A 22352-nucleotide genomic window follows, 5' to 3' on the forward strand; every position below is an offset into this window, starting at 1 on the left:
GATAGATAGACAGATAGATAGATAGATAGATAGATAGATAGATAGATAGATAGATAGATAGATAGAACATTATAAAGAGATCGATGGATCGATAGATTGAATGATAGATAGAACGAAGGAACGATAGAACGATAGATAGATAGATAGATAGAATAGAATGAGATAGATAAAATGATATAGATGTAATAGAATGAGAGATAGATAAAATGATATAGATGTAATAGAATAAGAGATAGATAAAACAATATAGATGTAATAGAATAAGAGATAGATAAAACAATATAGATGTAATAGAATGAGAGATAGATAAAACGATATAGAGATAGATAGATAGAACAACAGAATGATAGATAGATAGATAGATAGAACATTAGAAAGAGATCTATAGATAGAATGATAGATAGAACGAAGGAACGATAGATAGATAGATAGATAGATAGATAGATAGATATAGATATAATAACTATGCAGCTCACAGAGCGTCAGACTCCCACACGTGTGCCATCAGTTTGGCAGAGAGGTGACAAGTAAAGACTGTTTGCAGTCGGCTGGAATGTAAAACCTAGATGAGATATTTTTGAAGCGGTCTTTGACACACATTTTGCAAATGTGCATGACATCGCTAAGTCTCCATGTCTCTTTCAACGACTCCCTTTTTGTTTCCCTCGCCCGCCGCTCTCTCCCTCTGTCTCTGTAAAGCTGTTATCAGCTGAAACAGCTCTGACCTTTCGTAGCTGTTAGCCTCTGGCTCCCTTCCCCAGCCAAACAGCCAAAGCACTTTATCACAAGACTATGAATTACCACAGAAAGGACACCATCTCACCGCCTGCGTTATCTAAGACTGCAGGATCTCCTGCTCTGCTTTGGACGCTCTTTCTTTCAAGCCCTTCACAGACGTTCGGTAAACACGGCTGACATAACCTGTGTTTTTGACTGCTCTGGTTGTGGACACATCTTGTCTGGGGCTCATTTGTCTTTCAGTTCCACTGTGTTGCTCTAACTAATAACTACGGACCATTAACATGGCATTCTCACATATAGACTGAGACAATGGGCCCCAAAGTCTAGGAATGTGCGTATGTGTGTATTTCTCTTTATGTCAGTGTGAGGCAATCCGTTTGAAATCTATTTGTGTTCTAGTGAGGGATGGCTATGCATTTGGAATGAGCTGTATTTATGTGAGTCTTTGAGGAAACGCACAATATACGGCATCATAGAAAAGAATTATAGATGGCGAATGGGAAATGAGGAGGCGTGAAGCGTTTGTGGGTAAAAATGGAATGTGTTTGTGCGTGTCTCTCTGCGTAAAGCAAGATTTCATGCTGGTTTGAGCATGCTTGAATGCTAAATGCAAATTCATCGGTGTCTGATGCATGTGAGCATGTATGTAAATTTATAATCTGTGTATCTGTACCCACACATCCATCTGTACAGTACTCTTCACATCAATCGCACACAGATACACTCACTAATGGCAAATGACCATAGACCTTATAACTCTTGTTATGACAACATAAAACAACATTTGCAACACATTTGAGTTCTATAATACGATGCATTATTTCAGAATAATTAGAGGGAAATAACACGGACTTGATTTTATCCATTACCAGACTGACTGAATCTTGGCAAAGTGAAAAATGTTAGGCTATAATATTACTTATATCTAAATGATGTTGGTGTAGCCAATGAAATAGATTTGTTTAAAAATGACCAGAATTAATTGTTTCGACCTATTTTTACATTTTAGACAGAAAGATTATGGAAATTCGTTTATATATTTAAAAAAAATGTTTTTAATTTTTTTTAGCAAATTTAAAAAAATGTATATAAATAATACATTTCTATATTATACTATACATTACAAAGTTGTGATTATAAATCCACTTCAACATCCGAACATATAGTTTTTATTTTTACGTTTATTATATATAATTTTATTTTATTTATTTATTTTACAAATTAGTATAGATTTTCTGGCCATTTCATGGTTATTGGCCATAACATGAAATTAACTATTGGCTTTTTGTTATCTCCTGGAATTTCAATATTGTGCATCCATAAAATAATTGGTCAAAATTTTAGTTATATTAAATATTATATTATGAAGTTATATTATATTGGTAAATTTGAAACATTTTATTAAATTGGTCAATCATTTAGTATCAATCATTTCTGCCTATTTGAACATTTTAGACAGGTTTGCTGTGATTTAGTGCTAACTTAAATGCATTTATATACAGTGTATATATATATATATATATATATATATACAGTGGGTACGGAAAGTATTCAGTATATATATATATATATATATAAAATACAATTTTTATTTTAGTTTTTCTTTCTTTTGCAAATATTATTGTTCAATACTTCAGTTAAATAAAATATGATGTTATTACGTATTATGGAAAATGACCATAATAGTATATATCAAACCATATACCATTTGAAACCATTACTGTACTTGTCCTTTTTTCTGAATGATAGCATGACAGAGATGCGAAGGATTGCCTTGTGCCATTTTGACTCCTCTTAGCCAGCGAACATTCAGACAATATACCACACATCCCCATGGAGCTGCAATAACTACCCTAGTTCAGCCATTTTGGCTCCGTTTTCATTCAATTACACACAATATGTGACCACGGTGAGCTCCACTCCGCCATGACGGCTGTTTCCTGCTAGCATAAGAGCTTGTGCTGAAAGGTGAATGGTAATCCTGCTGCTCTGTGAAGTGTGAAGCGTGACTACGCCAACTGACTCCTCAAACAGCGGTGCGTTGGGGTGACGGAGGCCGTGCGGTCTTTAGCACCATTTTTTGTTCCTCTCAGCCCAACAAGTGAACGTCTCACACCTGCATCCTGAATATTAACACCACTCACAGAAGATACGGCGGGTGTTATGAAGAGGAATACCTCCGAGAGCAATTGAGCCCGAGTCAGACTGAAAGAGCTCATTGAGCCCAGCGATGCCTCTCAACACAGCCATTTAATAAGCTGTAATATTGAATTAATCACCTGAAACACTTAAAACAGGACAAAAGAGGGTGAAGAAATGATGGAACATGCCGATGGCTCTTTTACGACGGGATCGGTCTGAATTACTGCATGAGAGAGACGAATCTTTTAAGGTTTCAGTGAATACTATTCCCTAAAGACTGTTAAATGCAAGTGAAGAGATTCACAGGAATACACACACACACACACACACACACACACACACACACACACTCATTCTGAATTATTTATAAGCCTTCTGAATTACGGGGACACTGAAAATGTCCTCATAAATCACCTTCTCGTTGTAATACCTATGTCATACCCATGTTATTATACAAATTTGTGTCCTCATAAACCACATAAACATGCGCGCACACACACACACACACACAAATAACAAATAAAGCTTCCAAAAAACGGTTTCACAGCCTAATGCCAAATAGCTACATTTATTTTCTACAGTGCTATTAGAGAATAGAGGTTTTCAAACTTTTTGATGCCAAACACCCCCCAAATATGATGATTCCCATTCCAAAAATATAAAGGCACCAATAATTTTTCATATATAAAGACCTATTTACACTGTGTGAAACATATTTAGTGTTATATTAAACGATATTATAAAACTGACCTTGACCTTGACATATATTTATATATATAACAAAACAAAGGTTGGTCCCATTGGACAATTATACAGTTTGCCACAACAGTTTGCCCAATCAGAAACAAGTATCCTAAAAAGCTGCATAACTTACCATATTTTACGTGTTTTGCACTGCTTTGGTACTTTAATTACACTGAATTGGAAACAACGAGGAGAAATTCCTGTAAACATATTTAATAAATAAAATAACATTAACTTGAAACCCCCCCTCCAAAAAATATTATTTTGTCATTCAAATTTTTTTTTTAAATAAATAAATAAATCATAGAAACATTTGTAAAACATTTCCCTGGACACCAGTTTGAAAACCTCTGATCCATATACTGTAACTACAAGAACAAGAACATTTTGAGTTTTCCCTCAGTTTGCAAAGAAATGCATTTACAATGAAAGTACATGGGATAAGTAGAAATGCATAAACAGTATATTCAGTTTTTGCAAACTGAGGCATGAGTCAAAAATATGTTTTTGATAAATGACAGCATCCCACATATGCTGTCAGTGTTTACCTTATTTAAATCAAAATATTTTTAGCTTAAGTGTACGAGTGAGAAAGTAAGAGAAAAAGCAGAGTCTTTGTGAGTCTATATCCCCGCTGTTAATTAATTGTCACCAGGTCTGGGTGATGCAAGGGCCTGGGACTCAAGTCAAAAAGTTGATAAAATGCTGGGCTCACTTCTACATCCCTGGTGAGGGTGACAGGATGTGTGCGTAGACACAATGTGCTGACTCAACAAGTCTCCTTCTCTTTCTCCTCATTTTTCTCTCATCTGACACTACACGTGCCACCCAGTGGGGCTGACCCAGCGGGCCGCGTGTGTAGCGATATGATGTGAACCTGTCAGCCCGCTGTGCATTAAACCACCGCTCTCATTACCGACCCTTCCCTCCTGCCACACCCGACCCCATCCCGCTGCCCACGTGCCACCCAGAGGGGATATCAAACCTCTAGAATGGATGCTAAAAAAAGCCTGGAGATGTAAGCAACCGGCCTGGTCATCCATCTCTGAGCAGAGACAGTATTTTCTCCTTTAGAGGTTCTCCCTCTCTGTTTTTCTTCCTTTCTTTCACTTTATTTCATAGTCTAAAATATGGTTGGGCGGTATGATAGTATATTGTTCAGAGCAAGAAATGTGTCAACTGTAAGAGTTTCTGCTATGCTGTGCAGTATATCCAAAAGCAAAAAAACACTATAGTAATAGTAATTACATTAAACACATTTTGTATTTATAGAAAATTGTATTTATATTACATAAAATATAAAAAAATGATTGCACTAATAATTATTCAAATAATGATATATTAAGCTATTTAACAAACTCAAAATTAACTATATTAATGTAACTTGGAGCATTAATAAAGAATTAAACTGATTTACTTAAGTGATTATTTTGTTATTAATAGTTGCTTTTTTGCACAACAGTTTCAGCTTTATCCAATAACACCATTTTGAGACTTTTAGACTCTTTTGCTACATAATGTGAAGCAGCATTACTGCTTCATTATGTGAAATATGTTTGATGTGAATTTCCAGTAAAAAAAAAAAAAAACCTACAACCTCAGGAGCTACAACCTATTTTCATCTCAGAAATAAAAAAAGGTAATTGTGAGATAAAGTTTAAAATAAGAAATACTGTCACACTCTTGAGATATATAGTCATACTGTGAGATAAAAACTCAAAAAGTCACACTGTGATTTATAAAGCTGCAATTGTGAGAAATAGAATTGCAAAAACAAGAATTTTAGCCACAATTATGAAATTCAAGTCATGAGATTTAAAGCCGCACTTATAACTAAAGTCGCCATTGAGAAATAGTCACAATTACCTTTTTTACTCTGAGGCAAAAAGCGGGTTTTCCATAATACTGTGATGTATAGGGTTACTGTAATATAAAATGACTCATACCGCCCACCTCTAGTCTGCAATGCATCCCATGGGAAGTGTTGTGTGTATTGATATTATATGAGCAGGGTCTCTTTCCATCTCTCTCTCTCTCTTCATTATGCTGTCGAGATGAAGTGACCTTGTTCTCCTCCTTCAGCTGTCCCTCCATCACTCTCTCCTTCACTGACACAGCTACTCTACTCTCTTCCCATTGCTCTCTTTCATTAGTGGATGCTGTCACGTTCTCTCCGTCCTACAGCTGTTATGGATGGAAGAAAGACGACGGGAGGGGAAAGCATATACATGTATATATTCAGACCTGTCTCTCCGACATGACGTAGATGTAGCTGTTGTCCAGGGAAAAGGCCATGTCTCTGAGAATAGGGCTTCCGTCTTTGATGACCGGCAGAGTTTCATACTGGACGCCACCTTGAGGAGGACCGTCAACACGAATCTGAAAGAGAAAGAAGAAAACATACGATCATGAGCAGAATTGTAATTGTCGTACAATATCTTACATATTATATATTCACACACACACACACACACGTGTGTATGTGTGTGTATATATATATATATATATATATATATATACATATGTAATGTATAATGTATATGCATATAAGTATGTTTTATTTAATTTATACAATATATTATTTATATTTTAATAATTTACACTATTTTAGATATATTTTTAGACTTTAAACATTATTACAATGACTAAAGCGGTCTCTACCCACTGTTTTCACCCACCCCAAAAGACAATTAAAAGCCCAGGACACATTGTGGCTGTCCTGCATGGACTGTGTATGTCTGACTGAGGTCAGTCCTAGATCATGTGTCTGTCTAGTAGTGCTTAACAATAGAGAATGAGGACGACTGAGGACGACCCTAACAGAGATCCAAAAGAGCAAAGATCATTCAACTAAACCAACCAGAGTTCAAAGGCAAAAACAAATAACAACTTGTCATTCTCCACAATCTTTCTCAACACAATTCTGGCCCAAAGCACAGGAGGGGGAAAAAAATCATGTCCACGCCTCACTAAAGCCTTGTTCAAGCAATAGTCCACTTCACTGAATGTAAAAACCATCTGTGAACGGCAGACTCCCAATCCACTAAACTGACATTTACAGCGCACTGACGTCCTGCCGTAACGGTAAATGTGTTCATACATAAAACATGTCAGCCAGTCAACAAGACCCGCCTCCTCTTGTTCAGCCGAGCGTGACCCTGATACGACCTGCTGCGCACACCGCAGGGACCTTATGTCACGAGAACTGTGTGTCCAGTCGTCCACAGAGGGCACTTTGAAGAACATACTTCATTTGCAGGCAGGAAGTGGGTCTGGCATGCTGGTTGTTGAGTTAAATGTTGCGTTCACTGGTCCTACAGGGAACTATAAAGCAATCAGACAGTAGGTTCTTTGGATGGAATTGTAAAGGTGATGGAAGCATGCATAGCTTTAAAGGCCAAGGATCCCTTGGTGGATAAAGAAATGGAGCAGTGTCCCTCTGTTAGATAATGTATACTTTACACTCTGTGATATTGCTAAGCCATTTAATATATATATATATATACTTGTCTTCTCCTTACAAGCTTCTGCAACATTTGCTCATTACTTTTTCATTATTGGCACATTCTCTCTCTCTCTTTTCCTCCCTCGGTCCCGTATGTACATTATAGATGGCTGCCGTCCCTTTGGCTGCAGTGTAAGTTTAGCTGTCTTTCTCATTCAGAGATGCTCCGACAGCAGAGCCCACGCAGAACTACACCCAACAATCACATAGCATTCTGTGTGCTTCGCCCATTTTAAATAAGGATGTACATTTTATATGTGCTTGTGTTTTCATGTCAATCAGCTCTGAGATCATGTCAATATAATGCAATGCTATTTATTCATTTATACTAGTTTATATATATATATAGTTCATATAGTTTACTTGTATATGCATGCTATGCTGTCTCTTTCTCCATTTCTTTCAAATATTTCATTTGGCATATTCATTCACTGGCACTCTACAGTATATATGAGTAGCTCTTTGTATACATATTGTTTTTGTGCATTTGTGTGTGTTTGTATTTGTATGAGGGACTTCTGAGACCGCTGGTCCCTTCCAGCTACACGCTCATGCCAAGAGGACGCTTTCGATGTGAGAACGTAAGCGTGCTACAAAAAAAGTGCTTGAAGAGAGACCAGACTCGCATTGAAATTCTCTCGCTGTTTAACATGATAACATACTGCAAAACACTCGCTCCCACACTGTGCATGAGCACTTTATACGTGAATCCGCGCACCCACATCTGAAAGAACCTTTAGGGTACCTCGCTTTGAATAGATCCCATTTCAGATTATTCATGTTAGAAACGTACTGAATACAAATCAAACATCTTGAATGCTCACATCCACATAACCCTCCCACAACCAGAGGGATACGCAACTCTGTTTACCTCTAAAAGTATTATTAAAGCACAATTCAATCATCCTTTAAAGTAATTACATGACAGAGATGGCAGGCGTAAGAGAAGAACAGTAAAAGGGTAATTTAATTCCGACACCAAGCAATGAAACATAAACCTGCTCAAAGATATTCAGCAACAATATTAACTCTCTTGTCTATTTTTAGCCTTAACCTCTAAACCACATTAAGCATGAATGTTCAAAGCACGAAGAGGACCAGAAAAAAAATCTGAATGCGTTTCCCATATGTATTTTTCTTTATTTTTTTCACTATGAAAAGCACAGACTTCAAGAATATCGTTTCCAATCGCTGTGGGACTCGTACACAATGGATGTCCTTGGTTAAATGTGTGTGCATGGGAGCGCGAGGGAGTCAGAAACAGAACTCAGACTGACAGAGCAATCTGTCCCGTGGCCTATCTCAGATCTTCCGTAATCCATTTTAAATGTGTAGGCTCATGCAGTATGTCGAGACACACAGAAAGAGAGAAAGACTCTGCCACCTGAACACACTGAATCCAATTACACTAAAGGGGATTCCTCAAAATTGTCTGCTCTCACAGGTCAAATGTCAGCGCTTATCCAGTAATCGAGAGGGTAATGCTAACTGAAAGGGTTAACTGTCAAAAACGGCCAACCTGACCCTCAACTTTTTCCACATTCGACTCACTAGTAGCAGACAGGAGGATTCAAACACAATGGTGCTGCTCTATAAACTAGTGAGCTTTCTTTTTATCTCCCTATAAACTTACATAATTTATACTATATTTAAAGGTGCCATAGAATGGAAAACTCTATTTACCTCGGCATAGTTAAATAATAACAGTTCTGTACATGGAAATGACATACCGTGAGCATCAAACATAATTGTTTCCTCCTTCTTATGTAAATCTCGTGCATGCAAAAGACCACTGAAAAACAGGCGAATCAGAACATAACACCGACTGTGACGTTACAGTCGGGATCACTAATAGTTACGCCCCCAACATTTTTCATATACCCGCCCATGTTCTATGCCAGCCGCATCATCAGAAGTTCTGCAGGTACTGTGAAGAAACAAGCGAGGATAATAGCGAAAATGGCAGATCATGGAAATAAATGTTATGTTCCAGGCTGTGCAGGGGATGTGATGTGCAGGGATGGGTTGGTGTCTGTTTTCAGAAAGGCACGGAAAACAAATAACGCGCTCAAAGGTCCAAGTCGGTAAAATGATCCGAACTTCCCATCACTACTGCCTGCTGTGTGAGCTACTGAAATGAGCCGCAATGTGAAACAGCCAATCAGAGCAGAGCTCAACATTGAGCCGCACTGTGAAACAGCCAATCAGAGCAGAGCTCAACATTATTATTCATGACCCTTCCAAATAAGGTAAAAACAGATCATTTCATTCTAGGGACAAATCCTAGGGTTATATATGTATATGAATATATGTACATTTATGCAAAGTTAGAATGACTGAACAATGGTTAGAGCGATAGAACGACAGACAGACAGACATACATACAAAACGATAGATTGAAAGACAATGATAGAACGATAGACAGCACGATAGATGGAACGATAGATAGATAGATAGATAGAGGATAGATAAAACGTTAGAAAGAGATAGATAGACAGATAGATAGATAGATAGATAGATAGAGCAGCAGGAGTAGTCTATAAGGATAGTCGGTTCTTTCTCTTCCTGTATATGGGCTGAGATGTAGAGGGATATTTAAGGTCTGTTGGACGCAGCAGTATTTCTCTCTCACTCTCTCTCTCTTTCTGCTCTTGGAGAGATTTTTCTAAGCCCCAGTCCGCCTGGATAACACATCTAATCCATCACCTGTGTCAGCTTGAAGAATTCTGGTGTCAGCAAGCCCTCTCTCCCTTTCTCTCTCTCTCGGTCTTCTGATGGTTTCTATCAGTGGAAAACAGGCTCTTTTGTTCTCGCTGCTGTACTACAACACTATCTCCCATGTGATACAGCAACAGACTGCTCGGCCCATGTGTCACTTTCCATCCAGATGCATTTGAGCACTTAAGCAGATCTCAACCTCTCAGGGACAGAGAGAGAAAGCAAGAGAGCGGAATTGAGTAGACACTTTATTCTGACTATGATGCTTAACTATTTGCAGGGTTCAAAAATAATTTAATTTAAATTAGTAATAAAATATGTTTAATCATTTTGTCTGTTGTCCAGTAAAACATCCAAAGAGTTATGTGGAATTAAACACAAGGAACATCGGGGAAAGTTTCATTAGTCTGTTTAACATACTCTTGAGCCTATGTGAAGTTCATTATGCAAATAAAGCAATAACATCATAAACTAAACATATGCACTTGTGTGATATGCTATATATACACACACACGCAAAACAAATGCATAATCAGCACCTGATCATAATGACTTACTAAAACTAGACATTGCTTCACAATGTGCAAATATTTCTTTAATGAGTTCCCAGCCAACATCCTGAGTTCCATTCCTTCTGTCGCCAACTTCTAACTTATGGTTTTCATTAAAAACACTCCAATAAAGCACAAAAAGGAAGTTATACTCAAATAAAAGTTAAAGAATGTGTCATTAAAACATAATATTAACCACTATATATAACCACTTATGTCTATGGTGGTTACAGCCCTGCTCATGTTTCCAATAACGATGGTAGATCACAAACACACTCAAAGATAAAAAAATAAAAAAATAATAATAAATTAAATATAAATTCCTCCAAAAAATAAATGACTGGCATTTCCTTTTCCCAATTCTGTCAGCTTTTATAGCTAATCCAACCACAAGCAATTAAAGACTACCAGTATCGAACAAGCTGAGGAAAAACTAGTTATGCATGTCATCATAAATCCCTCAGCAGTGACCTATGGTCACATAAGTACCATAAAAATTACTAGGTCAGTCTCTAATTACACGAATGTTTGCCATTGCGATGAAACAAAAGTGCCTTCCTAAAAATCTCCCTGCTTTGATATTACCTGACCTAAGTTTAAAACCCACACAACTTAGAGTCAGCTTTTTTCTTGCTGGTTACAGAAACCAGATCTGAATAAAAAGGGGTTGTGGTGAAACATGATCAAAAATATCCCTAATTATCCAAAAATGCCAACACGCAGCCTCACTGCTATGGCCAGCCGGCTATATTTAGAGAAGTTAAAATGACAGAACCACCGCCAGACTGGTGGATTGGGTCCAAGTGAACTAATTGAAAATGAGTTTGAGGTAAAACTAATGTTGAACCAGTGGTTATATGGTGTTTTTCTGCACTTAATTGGCCTGAACTGTTTTGCATTAGGATTTATTATGCAGTTGAATTCCTCGCTGAGGTTTCCTCTCTCTCACAGAGTTTCGTAGACACAATGTTGTACCTTTCTAAGTTCAGAGACCTTACGGGATTAACGAGAATCTTTGCTCATGACAAAAATTAGCTTAGAATGAGACTAATTTTTGGCTTGGATTTTGCCGTACTCTCAATAGCTTTATCCATGTTTACCAGACCTGTAGAGAAGCCACGGTACTTTTTCAGAGGAAAAAAACAGTGCTCTGCTCTGGAGAGCTGGCAGAGTATTTACTGTAAGATTGGGTGTCCTATTAATTGTGTGCGGAGGAGAAAAATAAGGTAAACATGAATTATACAGCCCCTCTCATTTGCACCACGACAGCAAGACCCATAAAAGGAGTATCAAAGCAACAAAAACGGCATGTTAAAACAAACCACAGACAAATTAGTATGCACCATTAAAATCCAAGACTCAACACTGATTGTGAACATACTGCAACACGCCTTTGTTTTAAAGGGTAGCCATTTAAGGTTATTTGAATATTAATAATATACAACAGCTTTTACAAGATAAGCATTAGGCATTAAAATGAGTGACAAATCTCAAATCTCAGTTGGGATCCAGTGAAAAAAGAAAATCAGTGGGGTGTTTTGGCATCAGAACTGATCAGAGGAACCAAAACGACCCTAAGCGACAACACAATTATTAGTGACAGTTGAGCTGCTCAGAACCGCTGCGGTGAATTTAGTATCTATAGGTGTATAATTACGCACACTCTATCAAAGCAACTTCAAAAACGTTTGTTGTGTCGCCAAATCATTCATGTGAGCATAATGCATCTCTCTGTCTCGGTCTCTTATCATTTAAGTGCTGAAAGTGGAAGTGAATGAAATCTTAAGTTGCCGTTTGAAAGGAAAACAGAAAAGGGATGGCAAATCAAAACAGTTCAAATCCCCCCCCTAGAGAACAATCATTTTGTATTGCAAGTTAGCAGGCTGTAATTCGACAAAGTGAACAGAGTACACTCAAACCGAACTGAGTGCATGCTCTTTTTAAAAAAAATATAATAATAATGATAAAGAAACGCATGTCAGCTGCTTGCAGAAACTGAGACGGGTGCCGGATTCATTCATATCAGTCAGAATCAAAGCCTCATTTATCCTCCTAGTAGCCTCAGCCTTAAATGACATGACCAACACAATGGTCAGACGGTCTCTTCCTGTCTAAGTGGGCGGATCTTGGCCAGAATAAGCTGCAATAAGGACGAGACGTTATGGCGTAAATCAAAAGTCTGGCCAGGCGAGACTATCATCCTAGTAATTAAGCATTTCTGCTTCTAGAGGCCAAAAATGTAACTTGTCTGAGGTTGTTAGAGGATGTTTCTTGCTTTATCAACTTCATACTAACTTCATTAACGATGCATTAGAAAAATACTTACAATGCAACACCTTATTAACCAGAAAAAAACCTCATGTAGATCTTATTTACTCAGTGCATTTCTAGGAATTGTTTTTTTATGCATTATTCTTCTTCCTTTTGTTTCTACACAAATGCAGTTCATTGTCTTACATCGTCTTGGGAGTAATATTCTTTCAGACTTTGTCCTTTGATAAGGTCAGTCTATTTTTCACTCTCGCTCTCTTTCGATACAATACAAGTATATCCAGGGACCTTATCTGTTCTTTCTTTTCTTTCTCATGATGCGTGGTTCACAATGGCCATCCATCTGTCTCTCTAGGGACCTCCAGATGTTTAGAGATGCCTGATTGTTGTCGGAACCCCAGAATGGACCACAGTACAGATTTTGCTTGCAGCTCAAAAGTATAGAAATCATCCATTTTATTTTTATTTAATTTTATTTTATTGTATTTCATTAATCATTTTCTTATTTTTTTTTTAAATACATGTGATTTGAAGTGTCATCTGTATGCTTTTAATAAAATGAAATATTTAATTTCATTTAGTTTCATTTTAATTATATATATATACAGTATATATATATATATATATATATACAGTGGGTACGGAGAGTATTCAGACCCCCTTAAATTTTTCACTCTTTGTTATATTGCAGCCATTTGCTAAAATCATTTAAGTTAATTTTTTTTCCTCATTAATGTACACACAGCACCCCATATTGACAGAAAAACACAGAATCGTTGACATTTTTGCAGATTTATTTTTTCAATAATCTTGCCTATAAAAGGAAGATTTGATATTGGTCTATAATTGCTCAAAATGGTGTTATCAAGATTGCTCTTTTTCAGAACGGGCTTAACAACTGCAGTTTTAGTGAATCAAAAACAGTGCAAGCAGTTCAGTTTGATTCATAAGCAATTATTTTAATTTCAATTATGTCAATTTATGATCAAATGACTCATCATGAACAGGTTCTTTTATATTAACCAATCAAAAAAATCCCCCCCAAAAAACCTCAAGATTATTTGGTTTGAATCATTCTGATGAATCCTTCATCTCCTACAAAGCTAATTAAACATATTAACAATATAAATGCTAAAGATGTTAAAATAAGAAACCTAAAATATTATTAAAAAAATTATTAAAACAACCTTCCATAAAGTTGATACTAAAAATTATGAAATAATTGTTTTATATAAACATTAAAACTAAAGCAAAAATGTAATAAAAAGATACCCCCACACACAAATACAGTAGTTATAATTATAATATTAAGATATTAGTATTAATAAATAAATAAAAATAAAAAAAATTATATTTATTTTAGAATTTTTAGTATCAACAACTTTATAGGAGGCTGTTTAAATTTTTCAAAATTTGTAATTTTTCTTTCATATTTTAGCATCTTTAATCTATAATATATATATATATATATATATAAATGGTTAAAATGTAATTGCTGTAATTAATCAGTTGGTGTTGCTAAAATATTCACATAAATATTAAAGCTAAAAAACAAAAAAACAAAACATGAACTAGTCTACTGATCCATTCATACACACACTAGGCGCGTTTCCATTACAGATTTGCGCAAAACTGGAATAAACCATAGCCTGTATAAAAACATAAACACAAGCATTGAGTGGCCGCAATCAGCTTCAGTGACCGTATCAGAGCCACACTGCACCGCAGACGTGTGCAGTGTAAATTGTCTTGGAGGTTATAGTACATTGAAGAATGATCATATGACTTTTTACATGCGCCATGTGACCTGTAAATGCGAAAAAGCCGTTTCTATTGCAGTTTTGCGAATTATTCCTTTTTCGCATTGCCTGAAAAACCACCTCATGCGAGCGTAAAAACTTTTTTGTGATATATGGGAGTTTTTGCGAAATTGACGTGTTTCCATTAGGCAGATTTTCAATTCGCAATTTCAATTTGCGCAATTTGAAGGGTAATGGAAACGCGCCTACTTACACAAAGCAGACAAAAGCGTACAAATAAGCTTGAAGAATCATTGAGATTTTTTGCTAGCAGGCCCATTGTCCTAAACTGAGAAGAGAGAGCACATCATGCAGCCACACTAAATTGACAGTGCACACACATACACACACCTAATACCCCCTTAGCAGATCAATAATGGACCAAAACCTGGAGGTCTTGTTACAAAGACAAGATCACCACTAAATCAACCTCTATGCATTGTGGGTAATAAAGGAGGGGGTCATAACAGCAAAGCTCTCCTCTCTCATGGGTGACTGCAACTATAAATTCAGTTGAGGTCCTTCGCTTCCTGCTGTCGTCAGTGTACACCTCCATCACCCCTTAATGACATGCTGCCCTGCCCTCGTATACAGAAGACGCACACATATGGGGGGCTGGAGTAGCAGTGGACAACTATACGCCGGCTCTAAGCACTCCCCGGTTGCAGCAAATCACATTGACAGAACCATAGGGAGGTGGAAACCAGATGTGTGTTATTGTCTCTGCCGTTCAATATATTATAAGAACAGAGGTACGGCGAGGGCTGGAGGGGGATTTTAGACTCTCCTTCCACAAATGACCCTCCCTAAGAAACACAGGAAAGCTGATATACAGTGGGTACGGAAAGTATTCAGACCCCCTTAAATTTTTCACTCTTTGTTATATTGCAGCCATTTGCTAAAATCATTTAAGTTAATTTTTTTTCCTCATTAATGTACACACAGCACCCCATATTGACAGAAAAACACAGAATCGTTGACATTTTTGTAGATTTATTAAAAAAGAAAAACTGAAATATCACATGGTCCTAAGTATTCAGACCCTTTGCTCAGTATTTAGTAGAAGCACCCTTTTGATCTAAATCTGTGCTTTGCCACAATTCTGTCTCTGAGCTCTTCAGGCAGTTCCTTTGACCTCATGATTCTCATTTGCTCTGACATGCACTGTGAGCTGTAAGGTCTTATATAGACAGGTGTGTGGCTTTCCTAATCAAGTCCAATCAGTATAATCAAACACAGCTGGACTCAAATGAAGGTGTAGAACCATCTCAAGGATGATCAGAAGAAATGGACAGCACCTGAGTTAAATATATGAGTGTCACAGCAAAGGGTCTGAATACTTAGGACCATGTGATATTTCAGTTTTTCTTTTTTAATAAATCTGCAAAAATGTCAACAATTCTGTGTTTTTCTGTCAATATGGGGTGCTGTGTGTACATTAATGAGGAAAAAAAATTAACTTAAATGATTTTAGCAAATGGCTGCAATATAACAAAGAGTGAAAAATTGAAGGGGGTCTGAATACTTTCCGTACCCACTGTATATTTCCACTTATTACTGTTTATTTCAGCACTTCTGTAAGGTTGTTTGATAGAGACGAATCTAAAGGAAGGGTGAGAGGTGAAATAGGAAGGAAATGCCTGAACTATGACTGTTAAGCTCTTAGGCCAGAAACATAATGTATGCAAGCGGTCAGACATTAATGCTTGTCTTGTAAAAACTGCAATAATGTGAAATACGATTACAACTTCAAATGTTTTCTATTTTAATGTTTTAAAATGGAATTTATTCCTGTGATGGCAAAGCTGAATTTTCAGCAGCCATTACGCCAGTCTTCAGTGTCACATGATCCTTCAGAAATCATTTAATATGCTGATAATATTCTTGTATACATATTTTTCAAAATTATTTAAGAAGCTAGCTAGCTATAGCTAACTTTAGCTAACTTTCTCAGCAAGTTTTGCTTCAAACTATTGCTAGGCCACAACATTAATTCACCTGAAAGAGAGGAAAAGTAATTTTTTATGCTAAAATTAATCTGTTTACATTGACGGTTTATGCTAATGACTGCTATAGCATCACTTATAACAAATGCCTTTGAAAAGCAGCATTTAGATTATGTAGCTAAAAGCTTTGCTATTTCATACACCTGGAGTGAAATATGAACTTGGTTTGAACAAAAAAGGAGGTTACAATTCCACAGTGTTAAACATATCTCAGCTAAATGTGTTTGACTGATCACACAGAGAGAGACCACCAAACGAAAAAGGACAGACCAGTTCCCAGTGTGTGTGTGTGTGTGTGTGTGTGTGTGTGTAAAAGAAGATCAGAAGACATAAAGGAAAACAGCATTTGATAAACTGAAGGAGACCAGCAGTGGAATTGAAGAGAATAAGGGTGACAACAAGAAAGAAAGCGAAAGAAAAGAGAAGAAAACAACTAGGTAGTAAAGGCCACCAAAAAGAAACAAAAAAAACGATCAGCACTAAAACTCGGCCCAATTTTTCCTACGTGATCTTTCTATTCAAATCAACGCATTTAAAAAAAAACAGCAGATGGGCTGAATAAACACAGTTAGATACACTTCAGCTACTTCAGCTCTGACCATGTGACCAAAAACAGGAGTTTAAAAAAAAATCTGTTGTATTGACAGTAAGTGAATATTTGTGTTGGTCTGAACAGACACAGAATTTCACACCGAATATCTTGATGTGGTCACTCTAGCAAGCAGACTAATAAAATTTGCGCTAAATATGTGTAAATTATGCTTCTTTCTCTAATTCATATTACACAAAAATGTAGTACATCAGGGTCTTTTGATTTAACAGATAACTTCCTCTAAACGAATTCTAAAAACAGTGATTTTGCATCAGTCAGATGGTCTTTTCTGTCCAAGTGGGAGCTTCTTGGCTGCAAGAAATGGCCAAATAGACCATACTTCATGGTGATAGTCAAAAGTCTGGCTCTGTGTGAAATACGTTATTTTAAACACTATCGAACATCAGTATCATTGTTCAGCCGCCACATGTTTTGAGATTGGGTTCAGTTATTATGTATGCAAATCTAACCTTTCCTTCCTCGTCTGGCTCTGCGTCCTGTGCACTCCACACACACACACACAAGCCTGGAAGACACTGTATGTAGGCCAGAACCATTAATGCCATTACTGCCGGTCAGTGCCCAACCACTGTGTGTGTGTCTGTGTCTAATTTGAGTGTGCTAACTGTATGCGGAAACATAGCATGATAACGTTCATCTACGAGGAGGAAACCACGAACGGCAGGACCAAAGTTGCGCTATAGACAATTGAGGAAAAGGGCCTCGGGTGAGTGTGTGCGTGACCCCCCCAAATGTCCATTGCTAAGGCCCTAGGGTGCGCTCAGAGAGTCTCATTATGGAAAAGAATGACAGCTTGCTGTCAAATGTGGGTCAAATGTGAATCAAATTATTTCAAATGCTGACAGCCCATTCAGGTACAGCTGCATAGACACTGGAAATTAATGTTCTAGCCGACAGGATGCACAAATATTAGACTATCTATTTAAAATAGGACATCCAGCATGTGTCATATCACGAGAGTGAGAGTTGAAGAGCAGGTCTTGTCCTGACTGGCACTGAGAAGCTACTGGATGTCTGTGTCTGCCTGTCCGTCTGTGTGGAGTGATGCTGCACTGCATTACCTGCACCATAAAGCATTTCCTCACTTTAAACTGCCTTTGTGAGGTAACATCTGGCTCTGGCAGCCCGATCGAGACGCGTGTCCACGACTGAGTAAATAGCAAATCAAACACAGTTGCTGTTGATTTAATGCGCTCTATTGTTTTCGCGAGAGGCAGACGTTTGTTATAATGAGATGGAAAGCGAATGTTTTGCATTTTGTGTCAGCTGTTTAAGATTTAGTGACAGCATCTGCGTGTTGCTAAACATATTCTAAAGGAATGAAAGCAGAAAATTTTTTATAAGGAATGATTGATTTCATTTTCATTAATTCTCTCTATGAGAAACAATGCAGATACTTAAGAGATTTGTCGTTTTTCTCTCCTCTAAGAACAGGTAGAGTTATGTTCCCACTCTTTATTTGGAGACCTAAGAGCCAAATATGAAAGAACACACCAAATTCCTTCCCTCGCTCATTCTTCCCCTCTTTTATCCTCTCACCACAGACTCCGTCCCGTCGGCTCTGTGTTTGTCCAGATTCAGGCCAGAAACACTCGGGTTTCCTGTTGGTCAATTTCAGTAACTGAACTTGTGTGCTTTCTAAAAATTTCTGCCCCTCTCTCTTCCTTTCTCTCTCTCATTTGGTGGTCAGAATATGAAGAAAAAGTCTTAACACCTAGACTATTTTGTCTGCAAAACAATCTTGGTCCTGTCAAGTATTTTCAACCTTTCCTCTTTTCCTTTCTCTCAGTCCAAAGCTATTTTGTTTATGACAGCGAGAAAAAGGTTCTTGTTAAAATAAATAAATTTGTCTTTAAAAAAATTGCTGATAGAAATATAAAAATACATGGACTATATATAGTCTACTACTTAAACCTGATTTATACTGCGACATATGGGTCATATTGTAACAGTCTTTCTTTTACAATATTAAAATGGTAATATTTGGCTATAAAAGATTATATTTAAAATATCTATCCTTTTTATCATCTCAGACATTGTAATTTGTTATTGACCAACATACTAATAACCAGAATAATTCATAAAAAACATACAATTTTAACAGGGAGAAGCCTAATGTACTTAACTCAAAACACAACTAAAACTAAATATAGTAAATAACGAACATTTTCACCGTAAATTGTTAGGTGATTAATTATGTTTACTTGGAAAAAACATGCAAGCAATTTTTTTTACTGTAAAAGCACATGCATTGTGTTGTTAAATAAAGAATTTGACTCTAAATTATAAGGTAACTCATACTTTTTACGTCCAAAAACCATGATATTTACAATATTTCACAGAAAAGTATAACACTGCCTAGAAAAACCTATAATTTTCACCATATATGGTTAGATAACTTACAGTTACTCATTAACAGGTTTTTCCGGTACCTTTCCTACATTCTTTTTCTGTTCAAATGACTAACATTCTGGACAGTGTACATAAACAGTCTGCTCATCTTTCCCTTTGTTTTTCTCTCAGTCTTTCCCTCACTTTATGGTTGGCCGGACCCCCACCTTTTGTGTGAATAACTAAAGCCTGAATAATGGGCTCCATATGTAGGAGGCATCGAAAACGGCCTCTGTCTTAGTGGGGCTACGCAAAACTATGCTTTGATGAGGTAAATGAGTTTGTGTTTGGGAGAGTCAGAAAGAGTAAAAAATGTGTGCATCTGAACACACAGCCCCGAGGGCTCTTAAACAGGAAGTGTTGATGCTGCTCTGTGGAACAGAGGGCTCAAAAGGAGGCGTGAAGACCAACAAAAGCATAAAACACATTGTGTATTTTTGTGTGAGTGTGTCATTTGACCTCAGTCTTGTGCCTGAGCCATGGGACGTCCGAGAGGGGGGTGTAGACGGATGTGGGGCCATTTTAGTATGTTGTTTTTGCTACATTATATTTAAAACAAATACTGTGGCTCCTCAGATGGTAATGGACATGCAATACTTACAAAAATGCTTATAAATTCCAGAGGTCTGCTTAGCAAGCCCTGTATTTAACCGCCTAGCAGTTTTGGTTAGTGAGCAAGTGGTGCTTAACGTTGGCGAGATTTTTGCTGACTTCCGATGGTGCTCATGAAGATCTGGAATTAAAGGGTCTTTTGCTAAAGTATGGAGAACGCTATGATACAGACAGACCAAGGTGATGGCTTTAGTCGCTCATATGCGCAGGCAGCCATGTGGAAAGACAGACATCTCCCCTGGCATCTGCAAGGCTGCAAGCTTTGTCTCCTGCCCCTTTCCATTTTGCTGTACTTCTCACATTATATCCGTTCCTCCCTTTCAGTCCTGGGCAGGTCCAGATAGAACTGGCAGACTTTTTCTGCCTTGATTTGGAAGGACGGAATACACGGAATGATGTGTTGAACGAAGTAAGTAAATAAATAAATGAATAATTTGCTAGATTTTCTTAATAGACAGACTACTCAAGGCCTCCAATAATGTAAGTGACCACTATACAATAAATAAATAAATAAATAATTTTTTAGCATTTTATTTATCATCTTTTTAAAAGATTTCTTAAACTTTTTTAATATGTAAAAATATCATATAACTATATAATTAAATGTATTAAAAAAGATGCATACAATTATGTAGATTTATTTTTTCTCATCATTTCAAACATCCATCGGTGAGTCTCCATCAGTGGTAATTCAGTAACCATTCTGATTTATTCAAAGCCCGAGTCTTTTTGATTGATTTCTTAAACGAGCTGGCTCAAATGAGTAATTTGTTTGAAGAATTAATTTCAACGTGTTAAAAGCAGCTAAGAATACTACATTTTTAATGGTCGCTGAAATCAGGCATGTAACTAATAGACATTAAAAGGGATGCAGTTCCCGAAATGTCAACTGCCAATCAATATTGACCAATACTGGATACTAAATCATAAAATTTTACATTTCGTCTATCCCAATAATTAATATTTTGATATATCTTGGCTGAAAATATTTATTAAAATAACTAAACTATTAACTAAATTAATGGTTGATTGATGTGTACAACTTGAAAACGAAACTGACGTGTTTCTACAGGCCCAGATTGCATGTGGTCCTGCTCATGATGTGTTAAACATTAAAGATGGAATCAAATGAATCCCCCGCACCTATCAAGCGAGCAGATTGTCACTTCTTTGGTGCTCAATGGCACTCATCCCAGGTAGAGGAAGTCACGCTTCACGGGCCTGCACTTCCTCTCACCCTCAGCCGTGCGTCGGGGGGCCTGACCCTGGACAGACGCCCTCCCATGTGTAGCCCCTACAGAGACAGTAGGAGGGGGTAAAACTGTGATCTAGGGAGAGTGACAGGGCTGTAGCATAATTCAATAACACTAATCCCCAATGAATGGACAAAGAGGCTAGAAAAAACGTGGGCAGATGAACTGAGCATACCCTGACAGACCCGGAGGCACGGGGATGCCTGGGGAACGGGTGCAGCTGACACATGCCTAAAAGGAGGGGTAAAGGGGTGGAAGGGGGGTCTGCTGTGCCCCCCATCCTGTGGAGGAGAAAGGGGGGTGAGGGTGGGTAGTTTTGGGGTCCAGCTGGCTTGCAGTCAGCTTAGTGAATTATTGCCCATGACTGCTGAGCCTGTCTGCATGAATGTGCATCCATCTATCTGTGTGTGCAAGGCATTCGTATCAATCGATCATCGTTTGAACTGATCAATCTCCCATCCTCTAACTCACAGTAACTCATTGACCTTTGATCCCAGTGCCGGAACCAATATCATTATTGCCTACGAGAGTTTCTTCCTACTTCCTGCACACACATTTTGTATGGAAATGAAGGTATGACATATGTGCAAACGCACACAGCTGACCAACCCTCTCAATTCCGGTTTTGTTCATTTTGACTGATGTGAGATCAAAATAACGCATGGTCTGTGCAGCCATTAAATCGGTCGGTCACACAAACATGGGCTGCAAACGTTTTGGCTTCGCTTGACTGCTCAGTGATTAATCAGAGCAGACCGTCTGACCGCTCAATCTAATCTGCACACAAATACACACAAAATCAACATATGACACAAACAAAAGCTAAAACACAGTGATCCACCTGTGAGCCATGACTGAAAAAAAAAAAAGAATAATTTATTGAAAATAAATACGCATTCAAATTAATCGGCAAGACAACAAAATTGAAAATACTTCACATGTTCATATGTTAATTCATAAAAAAAAAATCAACACCCTTGGTACATATGTCATCCAATTAGATGAA

The 22352-nt window shown here is 37.4% G+C and overlaps 1 protein-coding gene across 1 annotated transcript in view; it reads right to left on the reverse strand.

Annotated features, from left to right (window-relative positions):
- The window catches only part of plxna2 (plexin A2), a 219066-nt gene that overhangs the window by 122353 nt on the left and 74361 nt on the right, over window positions 1–22352 (reverse strand). Inside the window, exon 4 of the mRNA XM_016464872.1 lies at window positions 5872–6006. Within this exon, the coding sequence (XP_016320358.1) occupies window positions 5872–6006 (135 nt within the window). The remainder of the gene's footprint in view (window positions 1–5871; window positions 6007–22352) is intronic.

This window comes from Sinocyclocheilus anshuiensis, unplaced genomic scaffold (genome assembly GCF_001515605.1).
Source record: "Sinocyclocheilus anshuiensis isolate Anshui unplaced genomic scaffold, SAMN03320099.WGS_v1.1 scaffold1089, whole genome shotgun sequence".
Lineage (NCBI taxonomy): Eukaryota > Metazoa > Chordata > Actinopteri > Cypriniformes > Cyprinidae > Sinocyclocheilus > Sinocyclocheilus anshuiensis.